General features: G+C 44.8%; 1 protein-coding gene across 4 annotated transcripts in view; it reads right to left on the bottom strand.

Annotated features, from left to right (window-relative positions):
* LOC144680587 (solute carrier family 35 member F3-like) overlaps positions 1-24,036 on the bottom strand; it is a 102,193-nt gene that overhangs the window by 7,317 nt on the left and 70,840 nt on the right. For all 4 annotated transcript variants that reach the window (XM_078541742.1, XM_078541741.1, XM_078541740.1 and 1 more), the window contains 3 exons: positions 11,337-11,462; positions 1,669-1,861; positions 917-1,006 (listed from right to left, as the gene is read on the bottom strand). In XM_078541742.1, coding sequence (XP_078397868.1) covers positions 917-1,006; positions 1,669-1,861; positions 11,337-11,462 — 409 coding nt within the window. The remainder of the gene's footprint in view (positions 1-916; positions 1,007-1,668; positions 1,862-11,336; positions 11,463-24,036) is intronic.

Here is a 24,036-nt window from a genome sequence, read left to right as displayed (position 1 = left end):
CCCTGACATCGCTACCTCGCAAAAATCCATCAAGCACAGTGCTGAAATTTTCAATGGGCCCCCAGCCTCATCAGCCATCGGTGGGGGTAGAGAGTTCCAGATTTCCACCACCCTTTGTGTGAAGAAGTGCTCCCTGACATCACCCCTGAATGGCCTGGCTCTCATTTTAATGCCAAGCCCCCATTGTACTGAACACTCTCCCCCCCCCAGAGGAAATAGTTTACTTGCCCTATCGACTCTGATAATCATCTTATAGACCTCAGTTAGATAATTCCTTAATCTTCTTACACGTAAGGGAATGTCAACCTGGTCTCTTAATTTAAGTCGTGTATCCCCCAGTATCGTTCTGGAGAATCTGCGCTGCACCCTCTACAAGGCCAATATATCCTTCCTGAGGTGCAGTGACTGGAGCTGAAAGCAGTACACTTGCTGGGGTCTAACCAGAGCTCTGTACAGCTGTAACAAACATCCAGCTGTTTGTATCCCAGCCCTCTGAGATAAAGGCCAACATTCCATTAGCTTTATGGTTATTTTTTATACCTCTCCACTAGCTTTTAGTGATTTATTTTTGCATTTGGGCTGCTGGATCTCTCTCTGTTCCTCCACAGTCCTGAGTTTCTCATCAATTAGACGAAACTCTGATCAAGCTTTCTTTGATCCAATGTGCGGGACCTCACTCTCCCCCCCCCCTACACATTGAACTCCATCTGCTGCTTTGCCCCGAAGCCAGTGGGATCGGTTTTTCCCCCCCATCAGTTTATCATAAGCCTTCACAATTTTCAACACCTCTTTAACCTTCCAGAAAGCGGGGAGTCAGCCAGGAGAGCATTGGTGAGGGTTTGGAAACTCCTGTTTTGCTCTTTTTGCCCCGGGTGCCAGGCTGTCTAAGAAAGGAGTCAAAGAGAAACTTTCTTACCGGCATTTACAGGAACACTGAGGACCACTCCCACTGAAATCAGAGTCGGGGAGGTGACGGCAATCCCAAAATTCATCAGGATGTTAAAGGCTGAAACAATGGACACAAGACATCACGGATTTAGGAAATGGAAAACTTGCATTTATATAGCGCCTTTCAGGGCCTCAGGATATCTCAAAGCATTTCACAGTCAATGAGGCACTTTTTGAAGTGCAGTCACTGTTGTAAAGTAGGTGACAGGGCAGCCAATTTGCACACAGTAAGATCCCACAAACAGCAATGAGGGATGACCAACTAATCTGCGTTTAGTGATGTTGATTGAGGAATGACTATTGACCAGGAGATGAGGGAAAAGCCCCCTGCTCACCTTCGAAATATTGCTAAGAAATATTTACATCCGCCGAGAGAGCAGGCGGGACCTTGGTTTAACATCTCACTCAAAAGAAGGCACCTCAGACAGTGTAGCACTCCCTCAGTACTGTACTGGAGTGTCAGCCTGGATTGGGTGCTCAAGTCTCTGGTGAGGAACTTGAACCCACCAGCTTCTTCCTCAGAGGCAACCTACCGGCCAAGGAACCCCTTAAAAATCAACCCCTATGATTTCCCCCCACCCCCACCCACAGCCCCAAAGTTCCCCGAGGGGCTCAGTCGGCAGTTCATTCACAGACTTGGCAATGATGGTGGAGAGATGCTGTGGTGGGGGAGGGGAGGTGTAGACATTCTTCACTTCTCAAAAACCACTCAGGACTTACACAGCAAGAGGATGGCCATCCCACACAGTTTCTCCCAGGGAACAAGGCTGAACGGGGTCCAGTGTTCAATGCCAGTGAAGTATAGGGCCACCGGAACACATGTGATGAACGTGATGTTAAAGAGTCCCAGCACTGATAAAAATAAGGCTGCTTCACCATACTTGGCGCTGCCCAGGAGCATCTTAAACAAGACCTGAAAGAAAGAGTGTGCATTTTAAAGCAATGACCTCAGGACATTCCAAAGCACTTTGCAGCCAATGAAGTGCTTTGGAAGTGTAGTCACTGTTGTAATGTAGAAAACATGGCAGTCAATTTGTACACAGCAAGCTCCCACAAACAGTAATGTGATAATGACCAGGACATCTCCTTTTAGGTGTTGGCTCAGGGATAAGTATTGGTCAGGACAGCCGAGAGAACTCCTAGAAACACAGGGACAGGAGTTAACCCCTCAAGCCTGTTCATGGATGATCTGCAATCTAACCCCATATACTCTCCTTTTCCCCGTATATTTTAATACCTTTAACTAACAATTTCAGGTTTTAAATTTACAGTTGATCTGGCACCGATTGCCATTGGTGGAAGAGAGTTCCAAACTTTGAACACCCTTTGTGTGTGGAAGTGTCTCTTAATCCGAAAAGCCTGGCTCTAATTTTTAGACTCTGCCCCCTAGTCCTGGACTCCTCAGTCAGTGCAAATACCTTCTCTCAATCTACCCTATCTGCTGTCTTGAAAACTTTGATGACATCACCCCTAAACTTGCTAAATTGCAGGAAATGCAACACTGGAGTGTTTAGTCTCCCCATGTAATTTAACCCTTGGAGTCTGGGTCTCATTCTAGTAAATCGACATCACATTCTCTCCAAGGCCAATATATGTTTCCTAAAGTAGGGTGACAAAAATTGCTCACAGTACTCCAGGTGTCAACTACTCAGGGCCTTGTACAGCTGAAGCTTGACTTCTAGCCTCTGGTATTCTAGTCCTCCAAATACAAAGACCATTTGCTTTTTGATTATTTCCTGTAACTGGTTACGATATTTAATGATTTATGTACCTGGAACCCCCAAGTCCCTTTAAACCTTCACTGTTTCTAGCTTTTCACCATTTAGAAAGTCTCCTGTTCTATCCTTTCTAGGTTCAATGTGGGTGACTTCACATTTATAATGTTATGCTTCCATCGACACAGCTTACAATACTGCCTATCTTTGTGCCATCAGCAAACTTGAACTTTCTATCCCAACATCTAAGTTGTCAATGAATATGGTGGAGAAGAGAATTCCAAAGACTCTCCCTCAATTCTCTGCCATCACAGGCTGTCACTGCTTTCAAACTGGGAGGTCACTGAGTGGCCCTCCAGCTTCGAGAGACCACCCCCATCCTTGAGTGGACGGCAAGCCCGCCCTCCAGCCAATAACTGACTGCCCCAGGCAAAAACACAATGAGTGAGTGTTTCCCTCACATGTAGGTTCCTGACCCACATTTCAGCCTGATGGCAGGGCTCAGAAGACTGCAGGATAAATTTGCCCTAGATGTTGGGCCAACTGCTCCACAATCCCCTGGTTTCCCTCTCTTGCCTTTTGTAAATAACAGAGTGACATGTGAAATGAACACTGAACTTTGCAAGACACTTACGTTTTGAAATGTTGCTTTAAGTCCAAAATGAAACTAAGTTGACATCTGGGAGAAGAAGTTAAAGTGGTTCTTGACAATGTTGTCATTAGACTTAAGAGAAATAATCATGTGACTCAGGTTGCTGTGGGGATGAGGGTTAGCTAAAGAAAAAGTAAATAGACAAGTAACTGAGAGTCGCTTTACAGCTTGGGTTATGGGCAGAAACCAAAGGAATTCTCACAGAAACTCTTGGGGCAGAAGAAGTAAATTTCTCTCAGGAAAAGTTCTTTCTTGTCAGTAGAAAGGTGGATGGGGAGAAGAAGCAAATCTCTCTGTGGAGAAAGCAGTTTTATTAGAGCCGACTAGGCTGTTTAAAGGGGTTTATTAAAGGGTTTAGATAAAGGAGTCTCTGGGGATCAATGCTGTCAGGACTGAGATGACCGGAGGGAGAGAGGGTCCATTGAAGTGTGCTTTAATCCTATCTGAAAAACTCAGATGAAGCAGAACGGTTGTCGAAGGCCCTGGGAAGATTCAACCTGACACGGTGAAGAGTGGTGAAACTCTGCTGGAGAGCTAGGAGAATCTTTTGGGACTGCCCTTGACGCTACATGTGTGCCATTAGAGTTTGTGGCATCAGTTTAAAGTTAAATTTACCTTTCTGTTTGAAGTATCATTTACCTGTTAATTAATGCTTTAATTATATTGATTTTGGTTTGATTGTTACAGTAATAATTTTTAAAAGTGAAATCCTGTTCATCGGTTTCTTCTATTGGGTCGTTTGGGAAACTTACCTCTTTTAAAAAAGTTATCAGTCGTAGCACATGCACAATTTCCCAATCTAAATGAACCGTCCACAAATCCAGAGAATTACCGTTAGGACATCGGCAATGTTCTCACCTACTACATTTAAAACCCTGGGATGGACATTATCTGGCCCTGGGGAATTCTCACTCTTTAGGTCATTAATTTCTTCATAATGGTAATTTTTCTTTTTTTATTTTAGGGAGACCCTGTCCATGATTCAATATTAGTTTCCTTGGGATGTCTGGCATGCTGACCTCTTCCTCTACTGTAGGTATTGATGCAATGTGTCAGCCATTTCTTTATATTCATTGACAGTATCACTGCTAAAGGTTCTCAAGAGGCCCACTTTGCTTCTGACAACCCTCTTTTTCCTAAGATAATTGTAAAATACTTTTTTGTGTTGTCTTTGACATACTTTGTAAGTTTCTTTTCATACTCCCTCTTTCTGGCATTTGTTATCAGCTTTGTCATCCTTTGCTGTTCTTTGTATTTTACTCATTCAACAGAATCTGTGCTTTTTTTTGCATTTTTCTATGCTTTTTTCTTTTAGATTTATGTTCTCTTATCTCTTTCATTGTCCATGGCTATTTCTTTTTGACAAGTACAGCTCTTGCCCCTTAGAGGAATAAACTGGTTCTGTATCGTGTTAAATTCTTTTTTTGAAAAACCTCCAGCAGAGTTTCTCTCATTTTATATTCTTAGGGGCAGAATTTTTCTGTTGGGCGTGCAGGGGGCGGGACCCGCACGCCGACGCGTGGTGGCATCGGGCGTGCGTCCCGACGTCACTGCGCACCATCGTGATATTTCGGTGGGTGGGCACGTGGTGATGATCTCCGTTGTGCGGCCGCCATTAATTGACCGGCCACTTAAGGCCCTTGAGGCTCCAATTGACCTGGATTTTAAGGCATCCGTGCGATCTTCGGCTCATCGCACGGGCACAACGGGCAGGCAGGTATCAGAAATTTGCATGAAGCTCATCCACGGGTGGGAGAAGAGGTCTCAGTTGGTTCGTGAATCCAGACATTTAACAGTTAGTGCTCAGGAGTTAGTGAAACTTGCCTGTGTGAGGTGGAGAAGTCTCAAACTCATAGCAGCTGCTTGGACTGCACCCATAACCTTCAGGTCAGCACTTTTCAGTGAGGATTTGTTTTGGGGCATGTAGGTTTCAGCAAGCCTCCCTGAGCCTGGGAATGGGAGGTGATCTCTCCATTGGAGGCACCTCATCTGAGGAAGGTGGGGCTAGAAGGGGGAGGAGGCCAGGAGTGCACATTCAGCCTCTGGGGGAGCCATCTTTGGGAGGACAGGCGCAGGCACAAGGGGCGCAGGGCCATGAGGTAGTCCAAGGTGGAAGGGGCCACAGAAGACGCCACTATCCTGCTGCCAGGGTATACAGAGCGCAAACCACCTACCTCAATATGTCTGAGGTGCAGTGCTGAAGGAGGGTCCGACTGTCAAGGGAGACAGTCAACACTATCTGTCGGATGATTGGCCCTGAGATATCTCCTAACTGTGTGGGTGGACACCCCATGCCAGTGGCTCTGAAGGTCACAGCTCAATGTCTATGCATCTGGCTCCTTTGGTGGGTGATCTTTGTGGTGTCTCCCAATCAGCTGTCCACACTTGTGTCAAGCAGGTTACAGACACTCTGTTCAGATGGGCATTGACCTTCATCCACTTCCGCTGCGACCAGGCAAGCCAGACACAGTGAGCCAGAGGCTTCGCGGCCATTGCTGGCTTCCCCCGTGTCCAGGGTGCAATAGACTGTACACATGTGGCCATCAAGGCACCAGCAGGTGAGCCCGGTGCCTTTGTCAACAGGAAGGGCTTCCACTCCATGAACGTGCAGATAGTGTGTGATCACAGGATGCAGATTCTGCAAGTCTGTGCAAGGTACCCAGGCAGCTCCCATGACGCCGACATCCTCAGACACTCCCAGGTGCCGGGGCTCTTCAGTGCTCCAGCCCGGCTGGATGGATGGCTGCTGGGCGACAAGGGCTATCCCCTCAGAAGGTGGCTCATGACGCCTCTCCGCCATCCAAGAACAGAAGCTGAGCAGCGGGTACAATAGGAGCCATGTCTCCACAAGGGCTGTGGTGGAGAGAGCCATCGGTCTTCTCAAGATGCACTTCCAATGCCTGGATCGCTCAGGGGGTGCACTCCAGTACCCCCCAGATCGTGTGTCCCTGATAGCGGTTGCCTGCTGCACTCTCCACAATCTAGCTCTGCACAGGGGGACTCTGTGGATGATGAAGATGTAGACGGAGTGGCTGCAGCTGAGCAGGATGAGTCCAGCAGTGAGTCCGAGGATGAGCACGCACAGGGAAATGATGAGGGGGCACAGGCTGACCTGGGCATGCTCCAGGGAGGCAGGGACATCCGGGACGTTCTAACCCAAGGAACTTTTAGCTAGCACAGCACTTATGGATCTCCAATACAAGCCTGGCATGTAGCCTCCATCCCGGAGACCTTCATGCAAAATCTGTCAGGATAGGAGCATTGATGATGGGCCCAGTCAATAAATGTCAATGACACTCATAAAATCACTCATAACATCTCAGGAATCCATGCACCTACCCAGGAAAAGAGGCACCCCCAGCCATTTTAGACAACATAAATTTAATGCTGTAACAAAAGTCTCTTGATATAAGAGAAATAAAATGGTGTCGCACTGCAAACACAATCAGCAGGAACTCATGGGGGGGGGCAACAGAAAAGCACCAGAGATGAACCCGGGGTGTGCCTTCATCTTTCGTTTGCAGGTGCTATGTCTTTGTGGTGCCCCCTCGCTGGCACTGGTGTCTGAGACAGCATGCTCTCTCTGATGTCCTGTTGGCCTCGATGACCTTGGCGGGCGTCCTCTGGCCCATTGAGCCAGCGATGGACCCGCCCAGACCAGCTGGCATCTCCCCAGTCGTCGCAGCCTCATTGGGTACCGCAGTCACTGGCAGAGGGGCAGAGGAGCTGCTGCCCTCATCCAGAGCACCCTGAGAGGCGCCAGCAGGGATGACAGGCAGCTGCTCCGCCAACATGAGGTCCGTTTGGCCCTCCCTGCTCACCATAGACAGATGGGCACCGAGGTGGGATACCTGGTGGCCAAACCACCGCCCACACGGGCACTGGCCAGATGAGGTCAATGCCCCTGTAAGGGATTGCAGGTCCGAGTGCAACCCTAGGAACACCTGAACCTGTCCCTGGAGCTGCCTCTCCATGAGAATCACCACACTCTCCGTGGAGGAAGCTTGGCGCTCAGCCATGATGCTCAATACATTGGCCACGGCACGCGTAGACTCCTCCACCACTGACGCCAAGCCAAGCACAGCCTCATGTATCTCCACCAGATGTTCCTGGCCACACGTGAGCACATGGCTGCATCGCCGACAACTCCAGAGGCTCATCATCAGCCACGGACTGAGCATGTGCCTGGTCCCCTTCAGTCCTCCAGCTGCAGGCGCCATCGACACTCTCTGTCTCCGCCAGCTCCTCCAGTGACTGTGAAGTGCCCTCACCGCTGTGACCCAGGACACTAGCCGAAGATATGATGCCCACCGAGGTGCCAGTATCTGTGCTGGTATCTGCCTGGCAGAGATGGTGTGATGTTTCTGATGGTGCAACTTCATGGCCCTCAGGTGTCAAAGGGAGCCCTTGCTGCTCCTGCTCCCGGCCGTGTGCCAATGATGCTGAAAGGAAGAGTAAGGAAATTCGATCTGCGGACAATGTCAATGTACATGCCTGTCCCCCGGATTATCATGCGCTCATCATTCCACATGCACTGGGCAAGCCATGTTGGTAACATCACTCACTGAACAATCAGCAATGGCATGGATGTTGGGAGACTACTGGTGACATGAGTGCTGGCCATACATACCTGCCCATGGAACCCCAACCTCTCAGGCTCCAGTGGACCTGGGCATGTGCCGCCTCTCCAGGTCGAGGTCCTCCCGCTCATAGCGGCTGAGCATTAATATCTAGGCTGGCCCACCGCCAGTCCTCAGCCGCTCGGCGCTGTTATGAGAATTCTTTTCCTGAAAATGAAAAAATTGCATTGATAAGTGATACTTGTACCGTCAATCTCCTGGTGGCCGGCCCACCCCAAGCCCAGTTGGCCACTGCAGGTCTGCAGTGCATCTTCCCTGCTGGTGGCTGGCACTACCCGACTATGCCTGGTCCTTCCCCCCACTGCCCCACCCTGCCCACATGCTGCCTTCATCACAGTTGGGAACACACGGTTGTACCGGCTGTTGCAGGAGGCACAATGAGTGCAGAGGGCAGCAGATCCATCTGTGCCACAGGGCCTTGAAGATCCCCTCACACCGTCATCACCCTGACTCCCACATGTCTTGGAGTTTGACCAGTGCGCCTGGGTGTAGCTCCTCCAGGTTGACCCCACCACAGTCATGTGGGTGTCACTGCACCACATGCTGCGGGTGCAGAACCCATCTCATCTCAACCCTTTCATGCTGAACGCATAGGGAATATCTGCTGGGACACCCAGCTGAGGACACATGCCGTCACTAACTCATTGCACTCAGGCCCCTCAGACATTGGTGGGGCACCAGCGGGGGAGAAGGTTACATGATGGGTGAAGTGAATGATGCCAACATGCTACTCACCCTTCCCGTGCGCAGCAGGTCGTTGAAGCGCTTGTGGCACTGGGTCCATGAGCGCCGCACCGTGTCGCAGGAACTCACGACCTCCGCTACCTCCTCCCTCGCACGCTTGGTCAAGTGGGGGGGCCTCCTCCTTCCGTCCTCGAGGACAAGCGCATCCCGCTGTGCTGCCACCTCCTCGAGGAGGGCAGCAAGGCACTCATCAGAAAACCAAGATGTGCAGTGACCAGCCACCCTACCCTCCTGCATGGCCAGCCTCGATGTCCCTTGGCCCCAACCTCTGGCCATGTACAGCAGCCTTGGTGCGACTGCAGCTTGGCCTTTAACCAGGCCGCCCGGTCGCCATTGGACCCAGCGCTGATTGCCGTTCCGCCTGTGCCCGCCCACTCCCGCCGTACCCGGGATTCGCCAAACACGCTGGGCGGGCCTTAATTGGCTCGCCTGCGCAAAATGGCAGCGCAGTCCCGATCGCCAGCCATGACCACCCACGGCCACTCCGCCCAACATGGGGAGAATTCTCTCCTATGTTCTTATATTTTCCCATTCATAGGTTTGCCCAGTTGACTGTGGACAGTCTCAGGCACATCCCATTGAAGTCATCCTTGTCTAACTCTCGAATCTTAGGGTGGTATTTAATAGAGATGATGGAAGGGGTCTTACCCACCGGCTGTTGCCTCTCTTTGGGGGAAGGCTCTCCGCATGAAGGCAGTGGCGGGGCTTCCCTGGAATCAAGGACCCCCAGTGGCAGAGGTCCCACCTTCCAAGGCCGGCAGCTCTTTATTGCTCGGCTGTGCTGCCGGGGGGACGGTGGGTGCTGCTGGTACTTCACCCGCCCAGGGATAGGATCGCCATGGGCCCAGGCACAGGTGAGTGATGACGGGAGGATGACTTGGGGTGGGGCGGGGGTCGCACGTGAGGGGTGGAGAGGGGGGTTCAGGAGAAAGAGAAGAGACCCTCAGTGGCACACACCCCCCTTCCTGATGCTGGTCCCTCGATCAGACACTGAGTGCCGTTGAACGAGGGAAACCGCAGAAGCTCACAAGCCAACAGGCCAGGGCTTGCTCTTTGAGCTTCCTGCATGGTGAGTTCCCCACTGTGGTGGCAGGTGAGGCCCTTAAGTGGGCAATTAATACGACTGGCAGCAAAGCGGGTAGGCCATCCATGGGCTTTCCTGCCATGGACTTAATTGGGGCAGTGGCAAGAATGTGGTGGCATTCCCACCCACCACCCCACCCCCCCCCTGTCTATTTAAAGGAACCATGTCACCAGACTCGCCACTGGGAAGGGCATCAAATTCTTCTTAGTAGCTTTCAAACACTACATTGAACTTGATCATTTTATGATCACTATTAGTTAAACGTTCATAAACAGTTAGCCTATTAACTACATCTGGCTCATTACTCAATACCATATCTAATATTGGCCTGACCTCCTTGTTGGTCCTAGGGCACATTGCTGTAGAAAACTATTCAGGACATGCTCGAGAAATTCACTACCTTTCTGACATATGCTAGCCTGTTAATCCTAATCTATATGAAAGTTAAAATCTCTCATTAAAACCACCCTGCCTTTACTGCATGCTTGTCTAATCTCTGCATTTATTAAATCTGCCACTTCACAGCTACTACCAGTCGGCTTATACAGCACTCCTGCTACAGTCTCAAATCATTTTCTATTTTCTAATTCTATCCATTAAGTCCCCGCTTACCTCCCGTATATCTTCTCTTATCATTGAAATGATTTCATCCTTCATGTTAAGGATACTTCTCCTTCTCTACCATTTTCCCTTTCCTTCCTATAGAATTTATAATGTGGTATATTTAGTTCCCATCCCTGACCATCTTGCAGCCAAGTCTCCTCAATGGCTACCATGTTATACCCTCCAAGTTAAAATTGTGCCTGCAATTCATCAATTGTTCATTATACTCTCTGCATTTGCATAAAGAACACTTGTTTGGGCCACACTCCCTAATCTGTTTTTCTATTCTATTGTTCTACTCACATGTTTCTTACTTCTGTTTCCTGGTTTAATGTCCTCACATCTTTCAGCTTTCCCAGTACTGGTGGTATCTAAAGCACAATTTCTGATTGTTAATCTACTCGCCTCTCTTTCATTTGTTTTCAAACCATTATCCCAATAACCTTTTTCACCTGAGACCTCCTTCCACTTCCTAGACTTCCCCTGCTCTTCTTCGAAATACTGCCCATGGCATCTCTCCATCCACCGAAGAGAACAGGCAAGGCCTTGATTTAGCAGTTTAATCAAAAGACGACACATCTGACAGTGCAGCATTCCCTCAGTACTGCACTGGGACTGTCAGCCTGGATTATGAGCTCATGTCCCTGGAGTGGGGCTTGAACCCTTGATCTTCTCACTCAGAGGAAACTACTGGGTCCCAGAATTTCATACATTGTGATTAGACTGTGGTTTTATCGTCTTGATATCAATCAGTGCATTACCTGACCAGTCGATGAGAATCCCACAATCACGTGTGGGAGGATTCAAACACATTGGCATACCCTCCACCAGTAACCTTCCCCCCTCTCCTTGGCCCTGGTAACACAAAGCTGGACTATATTCCTGAAAGGGTTAATCCTCTGGACTTTAGTTCCCTGAGAGGCTGGTTGTGTTTCTGCTGTGATCATTACCTTGTAAAGGGCTGACATGGATGCGGAAGCTACAACCAGTGTGATCCCGATAACTGAGTGACTGTGGAAACCATCAGCGTAGGTTATCATCACGATTCCAGCAATCGCAAAGATGGCAGCCACTATCTGGTTTGAAAAGAAAAACAGGCTGGTTTAATCACATTACACAGAAATACAGAGAATGCACAGCACAGCAGAAACAGGCTTTTAGTCCAACTGGTCTCCACCAGTATTGATGCTCCTCACAAAACACCACACATTCTCTTCATCTCACCCTGTCAGCACATCCTTCTATTCCGTTCTCTCTTCAGTGTTTACCTCACTTCCCTTTAAATATATCCCTGAGATTCAACTCAACTTCTTGTGCTAGTGAGTTCCACATTCTCTCCACTCTCTGGGTAAAGAAATTCCACCCAAATTCCTTACTAGATTCATTAGTGAATATCATCTATTTAGAGCTAACATCTTACCCGATAGGCAGATGGATTCGCCTATAAGTGGAAATATATTGTCCACAACAACCCTATCAAACCGCTTCATCATGTTGAAGGTCTAACTTAGGTGAGAAATTAGCTTTCCCTTTTCCAGTTGAGGGAGCTTAAAGTTGTTTAGTATATCTTAATTGCTTCAAAATCTCGGTGATAGTGAGGACATTGATCTAAACTCTCGGTTACAGTGAGAGCATTGATCTAAAATCTCGGTTATAGTGAGGACATTGTTCTAAACTTACGGTTATAGTGACAGCATTGATCTAAACTCTCGGTTATAGTGAAGACGTGGATCTAAACTCTTGGTTACAGCGAGGGCATTGATCTAAACTCTCGGTTATAGTGAGAGCATTGATCTAAACTCTCGGTTATAGTGAGGGGATTGATCTAAGCTCTCGGTTATAGTGAGAGCATTGATCTAAACTCTCGGTTATAGTGAGGGGATTGTTCGAAACTCTCGGTTATAGTGAGGGCATTGTTCTAAACTCTTGGTTATAGTGAGGACATTGCTCTAAACTCTCGGTTATAGTGAGGGGATTGATCTAAACTCTCGGTTATAGTGAGGGGATTGTTCTAAACTCTTGGTTAAAGTAAGGGGATTGATTTAAACTCTCGGTTGTAGTGAGGGGATTGTTCTAAACTCTCGGTTATAGTGAGGACACTGATCTAAACTCTCAGTTTTAGTGAGGTGATTGATCTAAACTCTCGGTTATAGTGAGGGCATTGCTCTAAACTGTCGGTTATAATGAGAGCATTAATCTAAACTCTCAGTAATAGTGAGGGGATTGTTCTAAACTCTCAGTTATAGTGAGCACATTGTTCTAAACTCTCGGTTATAGCGAGGACGTGGCTCTGAACTCTCGGTTATAGTGAAGGCATTGATCTAAACTCTCTGTTATAGTGAGGGGAGTGATCTAAACTCTCGGTTATAGTGAGGGGATTGTTCTAAACTCTTGGTTACAGTGAGGGGATTGTTCTAAACTCTCGGTTATAGTGAGGGGGTTGTTCTAAACTCTCGGTTATGGTGAGGACATTGTTCTAAACTCTCGGTTATAGTGAGGGGATTGTTCGAAACTCTCGGTTATAGTGAGGGCATTGTTCTAAACTCTTGGTTATAGTGAGGACATTGCTCTAAACTCTCGGTTATAGTGAGGGGATTGATCTAAACTCTCGGTTATAGTGAGGGGATTGTTCTAAACTCTCGGTTATAGTGAGGACATTGTTCTAAACTCTCGGTTATAGTGAGGGGATTGATGTAAACTCTCGGTTATAGTGAGGGGATTGTTCTAAATTCTCGGTTATAGTGAGAGCATTGATCTAAACTCTCGATTATAGTGAGGACATTGTTCTAAACTGTCGGTTATAGTGATGGGATTGTTCTAAACTCTCGGTTAAAGTGAGGGGATTGTTCTAAACTCTCGGTTATAGTGAGGGGATTGTTCTAAACTCTCGGTTTTAGTGAGGGGATTGATCTAAACTCTCGGTTAAAGAGAGGACATTGATCAAAACTCTCGGTTATAGTGAGGGGATTGATCTAAACTCTCGGTTATAGTGAGGGCATTGATCTAAACTCCCGGTTACAGTGAGGGGATTGTTCTAAACTCTCGGTTATCGTGAGGGGTTCTTCTAAACTCTCGGTCATAGTGAGGACATTGTTCTAAACTCTTGGTTATCGTGAGAGCATTGCTCTAAACTGTCGGTTATAGTGAGAGCATTGATCGAAAATCGGTTATAGTGAGCGGATTGTTCTAAGCTCTTGGTTATAATGAGGACATTGCTCTAAACTCTCGATTATGGTGAGAGCATTAATCTAAACTCTCAATTATATGGAGGGGATTGTTTTAAACTCTCAGTTATAGTGAGGACATTGTTCGAAACTCTCGGTTATAGCGAGGACGTGGCTATAAACTCTCGGTTATAGTGAGGGGATTGTTCTAAACTCTCGGTTATAGTGAGGTGGTGGTTCTAAACTCTCGGTTATAGTGAGGGGATGGTTAAAAACTCTCGGTTATAGTGAGGGCATTGCTCTAAACTGTCGGATATAATGAGAGCATTAATCTAAACTCTCAGTAATAGTGAGGGGATTGTTCTAAACTCTCAGTTATAGTGAGCATATTGTTCTAAACTCTCGGTTATAGTGAGGGGAGTGATCTAAACTCTCGGTTATAGTGAGGGGATTGTTCTAAACTCTCGGTTATAGTGAGGGGATTGTTCTAAACTCTCGGTTATAGTGAGGGGATTGTTCTAAACTCGGTTATGGTGAGGACATTGTTCTAAACTCTCGGTTATAGTGAGGACATTGTTGTAAACTCTTGGTTATAGTGAGGGGATTGATCTAAACTCTCGGTTATAGTGAGGGGATTGTTCTAAACTCTCGGTTATAGTGAGGGGATTGTTCTAAACTCTCGGTTATAGTGAGGGGATTGTTCTAAACTCTCGGTTATGGTGAGGACATTGTTCTAAACTCTCGGTTATAGTGAGGACATTGCTCTAAACTCTTGGTTATAGTGAGGGGATTGATCTAAACTCTCGGTTATAGTGAGGGGATTGTTCTAAACTCTCGGTTATAGTGAGGGGATTGTTCTAAACTCTCGGTTAAGGTGAGGACATTGTTCTAAACTCTTGGTTATAGTGAGGACATTGCTCTAAACTCTTGGTTATAGTGAGGGGATTGATCTAAACTCTCGGTTATACTGAGGGGATTGTTCTAAATTCTCGGCTATAGTGAGGGGATTGATCTAAACTCAATGTTATAGTGAAGGGATTGTTCTAAACTCTTGGTTATAGTGAGGGGATTGTTCCAACCTCTCGGTTATTTTGAGGGCATTGATCTAAACACTCGGTTATAGTGAGGGGATTGTTCTAAACTCTCGGTTATAGTGAGAGGATTGTTCAAAACTTTCGGTTATCGTGAGGGGATTGTTCTAAACTCTCGGTTATAGTGAGGACACTGATCTAAACTCTCAGTTTTAGTGAGGTGATTGATCTAAACTCTCGGTTATAGTGAGTACATTGTTCTAAACCCTGGGTTATAGTGAGGGCATTGTTCTAAACTCTCGGTCATAGTGAGGACGTGGCTCTAAACTCTCGGTTAAAGCGAGGACGTGGCTCTAAACTCTTCGTTATATTGAGAGCAGTGTTCTAAACTCTCGGTATTCATGAGGGCGTTGATCTAAACTCTCGGTTATAGTGAGAGGATTGTTCTAAACTCTCAGTTATAGTGAGGACATTGTTCTAAATCGCGGTTATAGCGAGGGCATTGTTCTAAACTCACGGTTATAGTGAGAGTGTTGTTCTAAACTCTCGGTTTTCATGAGGGCATTGATCTAAACTCTCGGTTATAGTGAGGACATTGCTCTAAACTCTTGGTTATAGTGAGGGGATTGATCTAAACTCTCGGTTATAGTGAGGGGATTGTTCTAAATTCTCGGCTATAGTGAGGGGATTGATCTAAACTCAATGTTATAGTGAAGGGATTGTTCTAAACTCTTGGTTATAGTGAGGGGATTGTTCTAACCTCTCGGTTATTTTGAGGGCATTGATCTAAACACTCAGTTATAGTGAGGGGATTGTTCTAAACACTCTGTTATAGTGAGGACATTATTCTAAACTCTCGGTTATAGTGAGGACACTGATCTAAACTCTCAGTTTTAGTGAGGTGATTGATCTAAACTCTCGGTTATAGTGAGTACATTGTTCTAAACCCTGGGTTATAGTGAGGGCATTGTTCTAAACTCTCGGTCATAGTGAGGATGTGGCTCTAAACTCTCGGTTAAAGCGAGGACGTGGCTCTAAACTCTTCGTTATATTGGGAGCAGTGTTCTAAACTCTCGGTTTTCATGAGCGCATTGGTCTAATCTCTCGGTTATAGTGAGAGGATTGTTCTAAACTCTCAGTTATAGTGAGGACATTGTTCTAAATCGTGGTTATAGCGAGCGCATTGTTCTAAACTCACGGTTATAGTGAGAGCGTTGTTCTAAACTCTCGGTTATAGTGAGGGGATTGTTCTAAACTCTCGGTTATAGTGAGGGGATTGTTCTAAACTCTCAGTTATAGTGTGGACATTGTTCTAAACTCTCGGTTATAGTGAGGACATTGTTCTAAACTCTCAGTTATAGTGTGGACATTGTTCTAAACTCTCGGTTATAGTGAGGGGATTGTTCTAAACTCTCGGTTATAGTGAGGGGATTGTTCTAAACTCTCGGTTAAGGTGAGGACATTGTTCTAAACTCTCGGTTATAGTGAGGACATTGTTCTAAACTCTCGGTTATAGAGTGGACATTGTTCTAAACTCTCGGTTATAGTGAGGGCATTCATCTAAACTCTTGGTTATAGTGAGGGCATTGATCTAAACTCTCGGTTATAGTGAGAGGATTGTTCTAAACTCTCGGTTATAGCGAGGACGTGGCTCTAAACTCTTGGTTATAGTGAGCGGATTGTTCTAAACTCTCGGTTATAGTGAGGGGATTGTTCTAAACTCTCGGTTATAGTGAGGGGATTGTTCTAAACTCTTGGTTATAGTGAGAGCATTTATCTGAACTCTCGGTTATAGTGAGGACATTGTTCTGAACTCTCGGTTATAGTGAGAGCATTGATCTAAACTCTCGATTATAGTGAGGACATTGTTCTAAACTGTCGGTTATAGTGAGGGGATTGTTCTAAACTCTCGGTTAAAGTGAGGGGATTGTTCTAAACTCTCGGTTATAGTGAGGGGATTGTTCTAAACTCTCGGTTTTAGTGAGGGGATTGATCTAAACTCTCGGTTATAGAGAGGACATTGATCAAAACTCTCGGTTATAGTGAGGGGATTGATCTAAACTCTCGGTTATAGTGAGGGCATTGATCTAAACTCCCGGTTACAGTGAGGGGATTGTTCTAAACTCTCGGTTATCGTGAGGGGTTCTTCTAAACTCTCGGTCATAGTGAGGACATTGTTCTAAACTCTTGGTTATCGTGAGAGCATTGCTCTAAACTGTCGGTTATAGTGAGAGCATTGATCGAAAATCGGTTATAGTGAGCGGATTGTTCTAAGCTCTTGGTTATAATGAGGACATTGCTCTAAACTCTCGATTATGGTGAGAGCATTAATCTAAACTCTCAATTATATGGAGGGGATTGTTTTAAACTCTCAGTTATAGTGAGGACATTGTTCGAAACTCTCGGTTATAGCGAGGACGTGGCTATAAACTCTCGGTTATAGTGAGGGGATTATTCTAAACTCTCGGTTATAGTGAGGTGGTGGTTCTAAACTCTCGGTTATAGTGAGGGGATGGTTAAAAACTCTCGGTTATAGTGAGGGCATTGCTCTAAACTGTCGGATATAATGAGAGCATTAATCTAAACTCTCAGTAATAGTGAGGGGATTGTTCTAAACTCTCAGTTATAGTGAGCACATTGTTCTAAACTCTCGGTTATAGTGAGGGGAGTGATCTAAACTCTCGGTTATAGTGAGGGGATTGTTCTAAACTCTCGGTTATAGTGAGGGGATTGTTCTAAACTCTCGGTTATAGTGAGGGGATTGTTCTAAACTCGGTTATGGTGAGGACATTGTTCTAAACTCTCGGTTATAGTGAGGACATTGTTGTAGACTCTTGGTTATAGTGAGGGGATTGATCTAAACTCTCGGTTATAGTGAGGGGATTGTTCTAAACTCTCGGTTATAGTGAGGGGATTGTTCTAAACTCTCGGTTATAGTGAGGGGATTGTTCTAAACTCTCGGTTATGGTGAGGACATTGTTCTAAACTCTCGGTTATAGTGAGGACATTGCTCTAAACTCTTGGTTATAGTGAGGGGATTGATCTAAACTCTCGGTTATAGTGAGGGGATTGTTCTAAACTCTCGGTTATAGTGAGGGGATTGTTCTAAACTCTCGGTTAAGGTGAGGACATTGTTCTAAACTCTTGGTTATAGTGAGGACAATGCTCTAAACTCTTGGTTATAGTGAGGGGATTGATCTAAACTCTCGGTTATAGTGAGGGGATTGTTCTAAATTCTCGGCTATAGTGAGGGGATTGATCTAAACTCAATGTTATAGTGAAGGGATTGTTCTAAACTCTTGGTTATAGTGAGGGGATTGTTCCAACCTCTCGGTTATTTTGAGGGCATTGATCTAAACACTCGGTTATCGTGAGGGGATTGTTCTAAACTCTCGGTTATAGTGAGGACACTGATCTAAACTCTCAGTTTTAGTGAGGTGATTGATCTAAACTCTCGGTTATAGTGAGTACATTGTTCTAAACCCTGGGTTATAGTGAGGGCATTGTTCTAAACTCTCGGTCATAGTGAGGACGTGGCTCTAAACTCTCGGTTAAAGCGAGGACGTGGCTCTAAACTCTTCGTTATATTGAGAGCAGTGTTCTAAACTCTCGGTATTCATGAGGGCGTTGATCTAAACTCTCGGTTATAGTGAGAGGATTGTTCTAAACTCTCAGTTATAGTGAGGACATTGTTCTAAATCGCGGTTATAGCGAGGGCATTGTTCTAAACTCACGGTTATAGTGAGAGTGTTGTTCTAAACTCTCGGTTTTCATGAGGGCATTGATCTAAACTCTCGGTTATAGTGAGGACATTGCTCTAAACTCTTGGTTATAGTGAGGGGATTGATCTAAACTCTCGGTTATAGTGAGGGGATTGTTCTAAATTCTCGGCTATAGTGAGGGGATTGATCTAAACTCAATGTTATAGTGAAGGGATTGTTCTAAACTCTTGGTTATAGTGAGGGGATTGTTCTAACCTCTCGGTTATTTTGAGGGCATTGATCTAAACACTCAGTTATAGTGAGGGGATTGTTCTAAACACTCTGTTATAGTGAGGACATTGTTCTAAACTCTCGGTTATAGTGAGGACACTGATCTAAACTCTCAGTTTTAGTGAGGTGATTGATCTAAACTCTCGGTTATAGTGAGTACATTGTTCTAAACCCTGGGTTATAGTGAGGGCATTGTTCTAAACTCTCGGTCATAGTGAGGATGTGGCTCTAAACTCTCGGTTAAAGCGAGGACGTGGCTCTAAACTCTTCGTTATATTGGGAGCAGTGTTCTAAACTCTCGGTTTTCATGAGCGCATTGGTCTAATCTCTCGGTTATAGTGAGAGGATTGTTCTAAACTCTCAGTTATAGTGAGGACATTGTTCTAAATCGCGGTTATAGCGAGGGCATTGTTCTAAACTCACGGTTATAGTGAGAGCGTTGTTCTAAACTCTCGGTTATAGTGAGGGGATTGTTCTAAACTCTCGGTTATAGTGAGGGGATTGTTCTAAACTCTCAGTTATAGTGTGGACATTGTTCTAAACTCTCGGTTATAGTGAGGACATTGTTCTAAACTCTCAGTTATAGTGTGGACATTGTTCTAAACTCTCGGTTATAGTCAGAGAATTGTTCTAATCTCTCGGTTATAGTGAGAGCATTGTTCTAAACTCTCGTTTATAGTGAGGACATTGTTCTAAACTCTCGGTTATAGTGAGGGGATTGATCTAAACTCTCGGTTATAGTGAGGGGATTGTTCTAAACTCTCGGTTATAGTGAGGGGATTGTTCTAAACTCTCGGTTACAGTTTGGACATTGTTCTAAACTCTCGGTTATAGTGAGGACATTGTTCTAAACTCTCGGTTATAGAGTGGACATTGTTCTAAACTCTCGGTTATAGTGAGGGCATTCATCTAAACTCTTGGTTATAGTGAGGGGATTGTTCTCAACTCTCGGTTATAGTGAGGGGATTGTTCTAAACTCTCGGTTATAGTGAGGGGATTGTTCTAAACTCTCGGTTAGAGTGAGGACATTGCTCTAAACTCTTGGTTATAGTGAGGGGATTGATCTAAACTCTCTGTTATAGCGAGGGGATTGTTCTAAACTCTCGGTTATAGTGAGGGGATTGTTCTAAACTCTCGGTTATAGTGAGGGGATTGTTCTAATCTCTCGGTTATAGTGAGAGCATTTATATAAACTCTCGGTTATAGTGAGGACATTGTTCTAAACTCTCGGTTATAGTGAGAGCATTGATGTAAACTCTCGGTTACAGTGAGGACATTGTTCTAAACTCTCGGTTATTGTGAGAGCATTATTCTAAACTCTCGGTTATTGTGAGAGCATTAATCTAAACTCTCGGTTATAGTGAGGACATTGTACTGAACTCTCGGTTACAGTGAGGGCATTAACCTAAACTCTCGGTTATAATGAGAGGATTGGTCATAACTCTCGGTTAAGTGAGGGGATTGATCTAAACTCTCGGTTATAGTGAGGGGATTGATCTAAACTCTCGGTTATAGTGAGGGGATTGTTCTAAACTCTCGGTTATAGTGAAGGGATTGTTCTAAACTCTCGGTTATAGTGAGGGGATTGTTCTAAACTCTCGGTTATAGTGAGGACATTCCTCTGAACTCTTGGTTATAGTGAGGTGTTTGATCTAAACTCTCTGTTATAGCGAGGCGATTGTTCTAAACTCTCGGTTATAGTGAGGGGATTGTTCTAAACTCTCGGTTATAGTGAGGGGATTGTTCTAAACTCTCGGTTATAGTGAGAGCATTTATCTAAACTCTCGGTTATAGTGAGGACATTGTTCTGAACTCTCGGTTATAGTGAGAGCATTGATCTAAACTCTCGGTTATAGTGAGGACATTGTTCTAAACTCTCGGTTATTGTGAGAGCATTTTTCTAAACTCTCGGTTATTGTGAGAGCATTAATCTAAACTCTCGGTTATAGTGAGGGCATTGACCTAAACTCGCGGTTATAGTGAGGGGATTGATCTAAACTCTCGGATATAGTGAGGGCAATCATCTAAACTCTCCGTTATAGTGAAGGGATTGATCTAAACTCTCGGATATAGTGAGGGCAATCATCTAAACTCTTGGTTATAGTGAGCACATTGTTCTAAACTCTCGGTTATAGTGAGGCGATTGTTCTAAACTCTCGGTTATAGTGAGGACATTGCTCTGAACTCTTCGTTATAGTGAATGGATTGATCTAAACTCTCGGTTATAGAGAGGGGATTGTTCTAAACTCTCGGTTATAGTGAGAGGATTGATCTAAACTCTCGGTTATAGTGAGGGGATTGTTCTAAACACTCGGTTATAGTGAGGGGATTGACTTAACTCTCGGTTATAGTGAGGGGATTGTTCTAAACTATCGGTTATAGTGAGGGCAATGATCTAAACTCTTGGTTATTGCGAGGGGATTGTTCTAAACACTCGGTTATAGTGAGGGGATTGACTTAACTCTCGGTTATAGTGAGGGGATTGTTCTAAACTATCGGTTATAGTGAGGGCAATGATCTAAACTCTTGGTTATCATGAGGGGATTGTTCTAAACTCCCTGTTTTAGTGAGGACATTGTTCTAAACTCTCGGTTATAGTTAGAGGATTGTTCTAAACTCTCGCTTATCGTGAGGGGATTGTTCTAAACTCTCGGTTATAGTGACGACGTTGATCTAAACTCTAAGTTATAGTAAGGTGATTGATCTAAACTCCCGGTTATAGTGAGGACATTGTTCCAAACTCTCAGTTATAGCGAGCGGATTGTTCTAAACTCTCTGTTATAGTGAGGACATTGTTCTAAACTCTCGGTTATAGTGAGAGGATTGTTCTAAACTCTCGGTTATCGTGAGGGGATTGTTCTAAACTCTCGGTTATAGTGAGGACATTGATCTAAACTCTGGGTTATAGTGAGGGCATTGTTCTAAACTCTCGGTTATTGTGAGGGGATTGCTCTGAACTCTTTGTTATATTGAGGGGATTGTTCTAAACTCTTGGTTAGAGTGGGAGCATTGATCTGAACTCTCGGTTTTCATGAGAGCATTGATCAAAACTCTCGGTTTTCATGAGAGCATTGATCTAAACTCTCGGTTTTCATGAGAGCATTGATCTAAACTCTCGGTTATAGTGAGAGGATTGTTCTAAACTCTCAGTTATAGTGATGGGATTGATCTAAACTCTCGGTTATAGTGAGGGTATAGTGTGGACATTGTTCTAAATCTCGGTTACAGCGAGGGCCTTGTTCTAAACTCTCGGTTATAGTGAGAGCATTGTTCTAAACTCTCGGTTATAGTGAGGGGATTGTTCTAAACTCTCGGTTATAGTGAGGGGATTGTACTAAACTCTTGGTTATAGTGTGGACATTGTTCTAAACTCTCGGTTATAGTGAGGACATTGTTCTAAACTCTCGGTTATAGTGTGGACATTGTTCTAAACTCTCGGTTATAGCGAGGGCATTCATCTAAACTCTTGGTTATAGTGAGCGGATTGTTCTAAACTCTCGGTTATAGTGAGGGCATTGTTCTAAACTCTCGGTTATAGCGAGGACGTGGCTCTAAACTCTTGGTTATAGTGAGGGGATTGCTCTAAACTCTTTGTTATATTGAGGCGATTGTTCTAAACTCTCGGTTAGAGTGAGAGCATTGATCTAAACTCTCGGTTTTCATGAGAGCATTGATCTAAACTCTTGGTTTTCATGAGACATTGATCTAAACTCTCGGTTTTCATGACAGCATTGATCTAAACTCTCGGTTTTCATGACAGCATTGATCTAAACTCTCGGTTATAGTGAGAGAATTGTTCTAAACTCTCGGTTATAGTGAGGACATTGTCTAAACTCTCGGTTATAGTGAGGGCATTGATCTAAACTCTCGGTTATAGTGAGGGGATTGTTCTAAACTCTCGGTTATAGTGAGGAAATTGCTTTAAACTCTTGGTTATAGTGAGGGGATTGATCTAAACTCTCGGTTATAGCGAGGGGATTGTTCTAAACTCTCGGTTATAGTGAGAGCATTGTTTTAAACTCTCGGTTATAGTGAGGGGATTGTTCTAAACTCTCAGTTATAGTGAGGGGATTGTTCTAAACTCTCGGTTATAGTGAGGGGATTGTTCTAAACTCTTGGTTATAGTGTGGACATTGTTCTAAACTCTCGGTTATAGTGAGGACATTGTTCTAAACTCTCGGTTATAGTGAGGGGATTGATCTAAACTCTCGGTTATAGCGAGGGGATTGTTCTAAACTCTCGGTTATAGTGAGAGCATTGTTTTAAACTCTCGGTTATAGTGAGGGGATTGTTCTAAACTCTCAGTTATAGTGAGGGGATTGTTCTAAACTCTCGGTTATAGTGAGGGGATTGTTCTAAACTCTTGGTTATAGTGTGGACATTGTTCTAAACTCTCGGTTATAGTGAGGACATTGTTCTAAACTCTCGGTTATAGTGTGGACATTGTTCTAAACTCTCGGTTATAGCGAGGGTATTCATCTAAACTCTTGGTTATAGTGAGCGGATTGTTCTAAACTCTCGGTTATAGTGAGGGCATTGTTCTAAACTCTCGGTTATAGCGAGGACGTGGCTCTAAACTCTTGGTTATAGTGAGGGGATTGCTCTAAACTCTTTGTTATATTGAGGCGATTGTTCTAAACTCTCGGTTAGAGTGAGAGCATTGATCTAAACTCTCGGTTTTCATGAGAGCATTGATCTAAACTCTCGGTTTTCATGACAGCATTGATCTAAACTCTCGGTTTTCATGACAGCATTGATCTAAACTCTCGGTTATAGTGAGAGGATTGTTCTAAACTCTCGGTTATAGTGAGGACATTGTCTAAACTCTCGGTTATAGTGAGGGCATTGATCTAAACTCTCGGTTATAGTGAGGGGATTGTTCTAAACTCTCGGTTATAGTGAGGAAATTGCTTTAAACTCTCGGTTATAGTGAGGGTATTCATCTAAACTCTTGGTTATAGTGAGCGGATTGTTCTAAACTCTCGGTTATAGTGAGGGCATTGCTCTAAACTCTCGGTTATAGTGAGAGCAATAACCTAAACTCTCAGTTATAGTGAGGACATTGTTCTAAACTCTCGGTTATAGCGAGGACGTGGCTCTAAACTCTTGGTTATAGTGAGGGGATTGATCTAAACTCTCGGTTATAGCGAGGGCATTCATCTAAACTCTTGGTTATAGTGAGCGGATTGTTCTAAACTCTCGGTTATAGTGAGGGCATTGCTCTAAACTCTCGGTTATAGTGAGAGCAATAATCTAAACTCTCAGTTATAGTGAGGACATTGTTCTAAACTCTCGGTTATAGCGAGGACGTGGCTCTAAACTCTTGGTTATAGTGAGGGGATTGCTCTAAACTCTTTGTTATATTGAGGCGATTGTTCTAAACTCTCGGTTTTCATGAGAGCATTGATCTAAACTCTCGGGTATAGTGAGAGGATTGTTCTAAACTCTCAGTTATAGTGATGG

This window comes from Cetorhinus maximus, chromosome 5 (assembly GCF_964194155.1).
Source record: "Cetorhinus maximus chromosome 5, sCetMax3.hap1.1, whole genome shotgun sequence".
In the NCBI taxonomy this organism is placed as follows: domain Eukaryota; kingdom Metazoa; phylum Chordata; class Chondrichthyes; order Lamniformes; family Cetorhinidae; genus Cetorhinus; species Cetorhinus maximus.
Note: the sequence above shows the minus strand (reverse complement) of the source record. Positions and strands in the feature narration are given on the sequence as shown.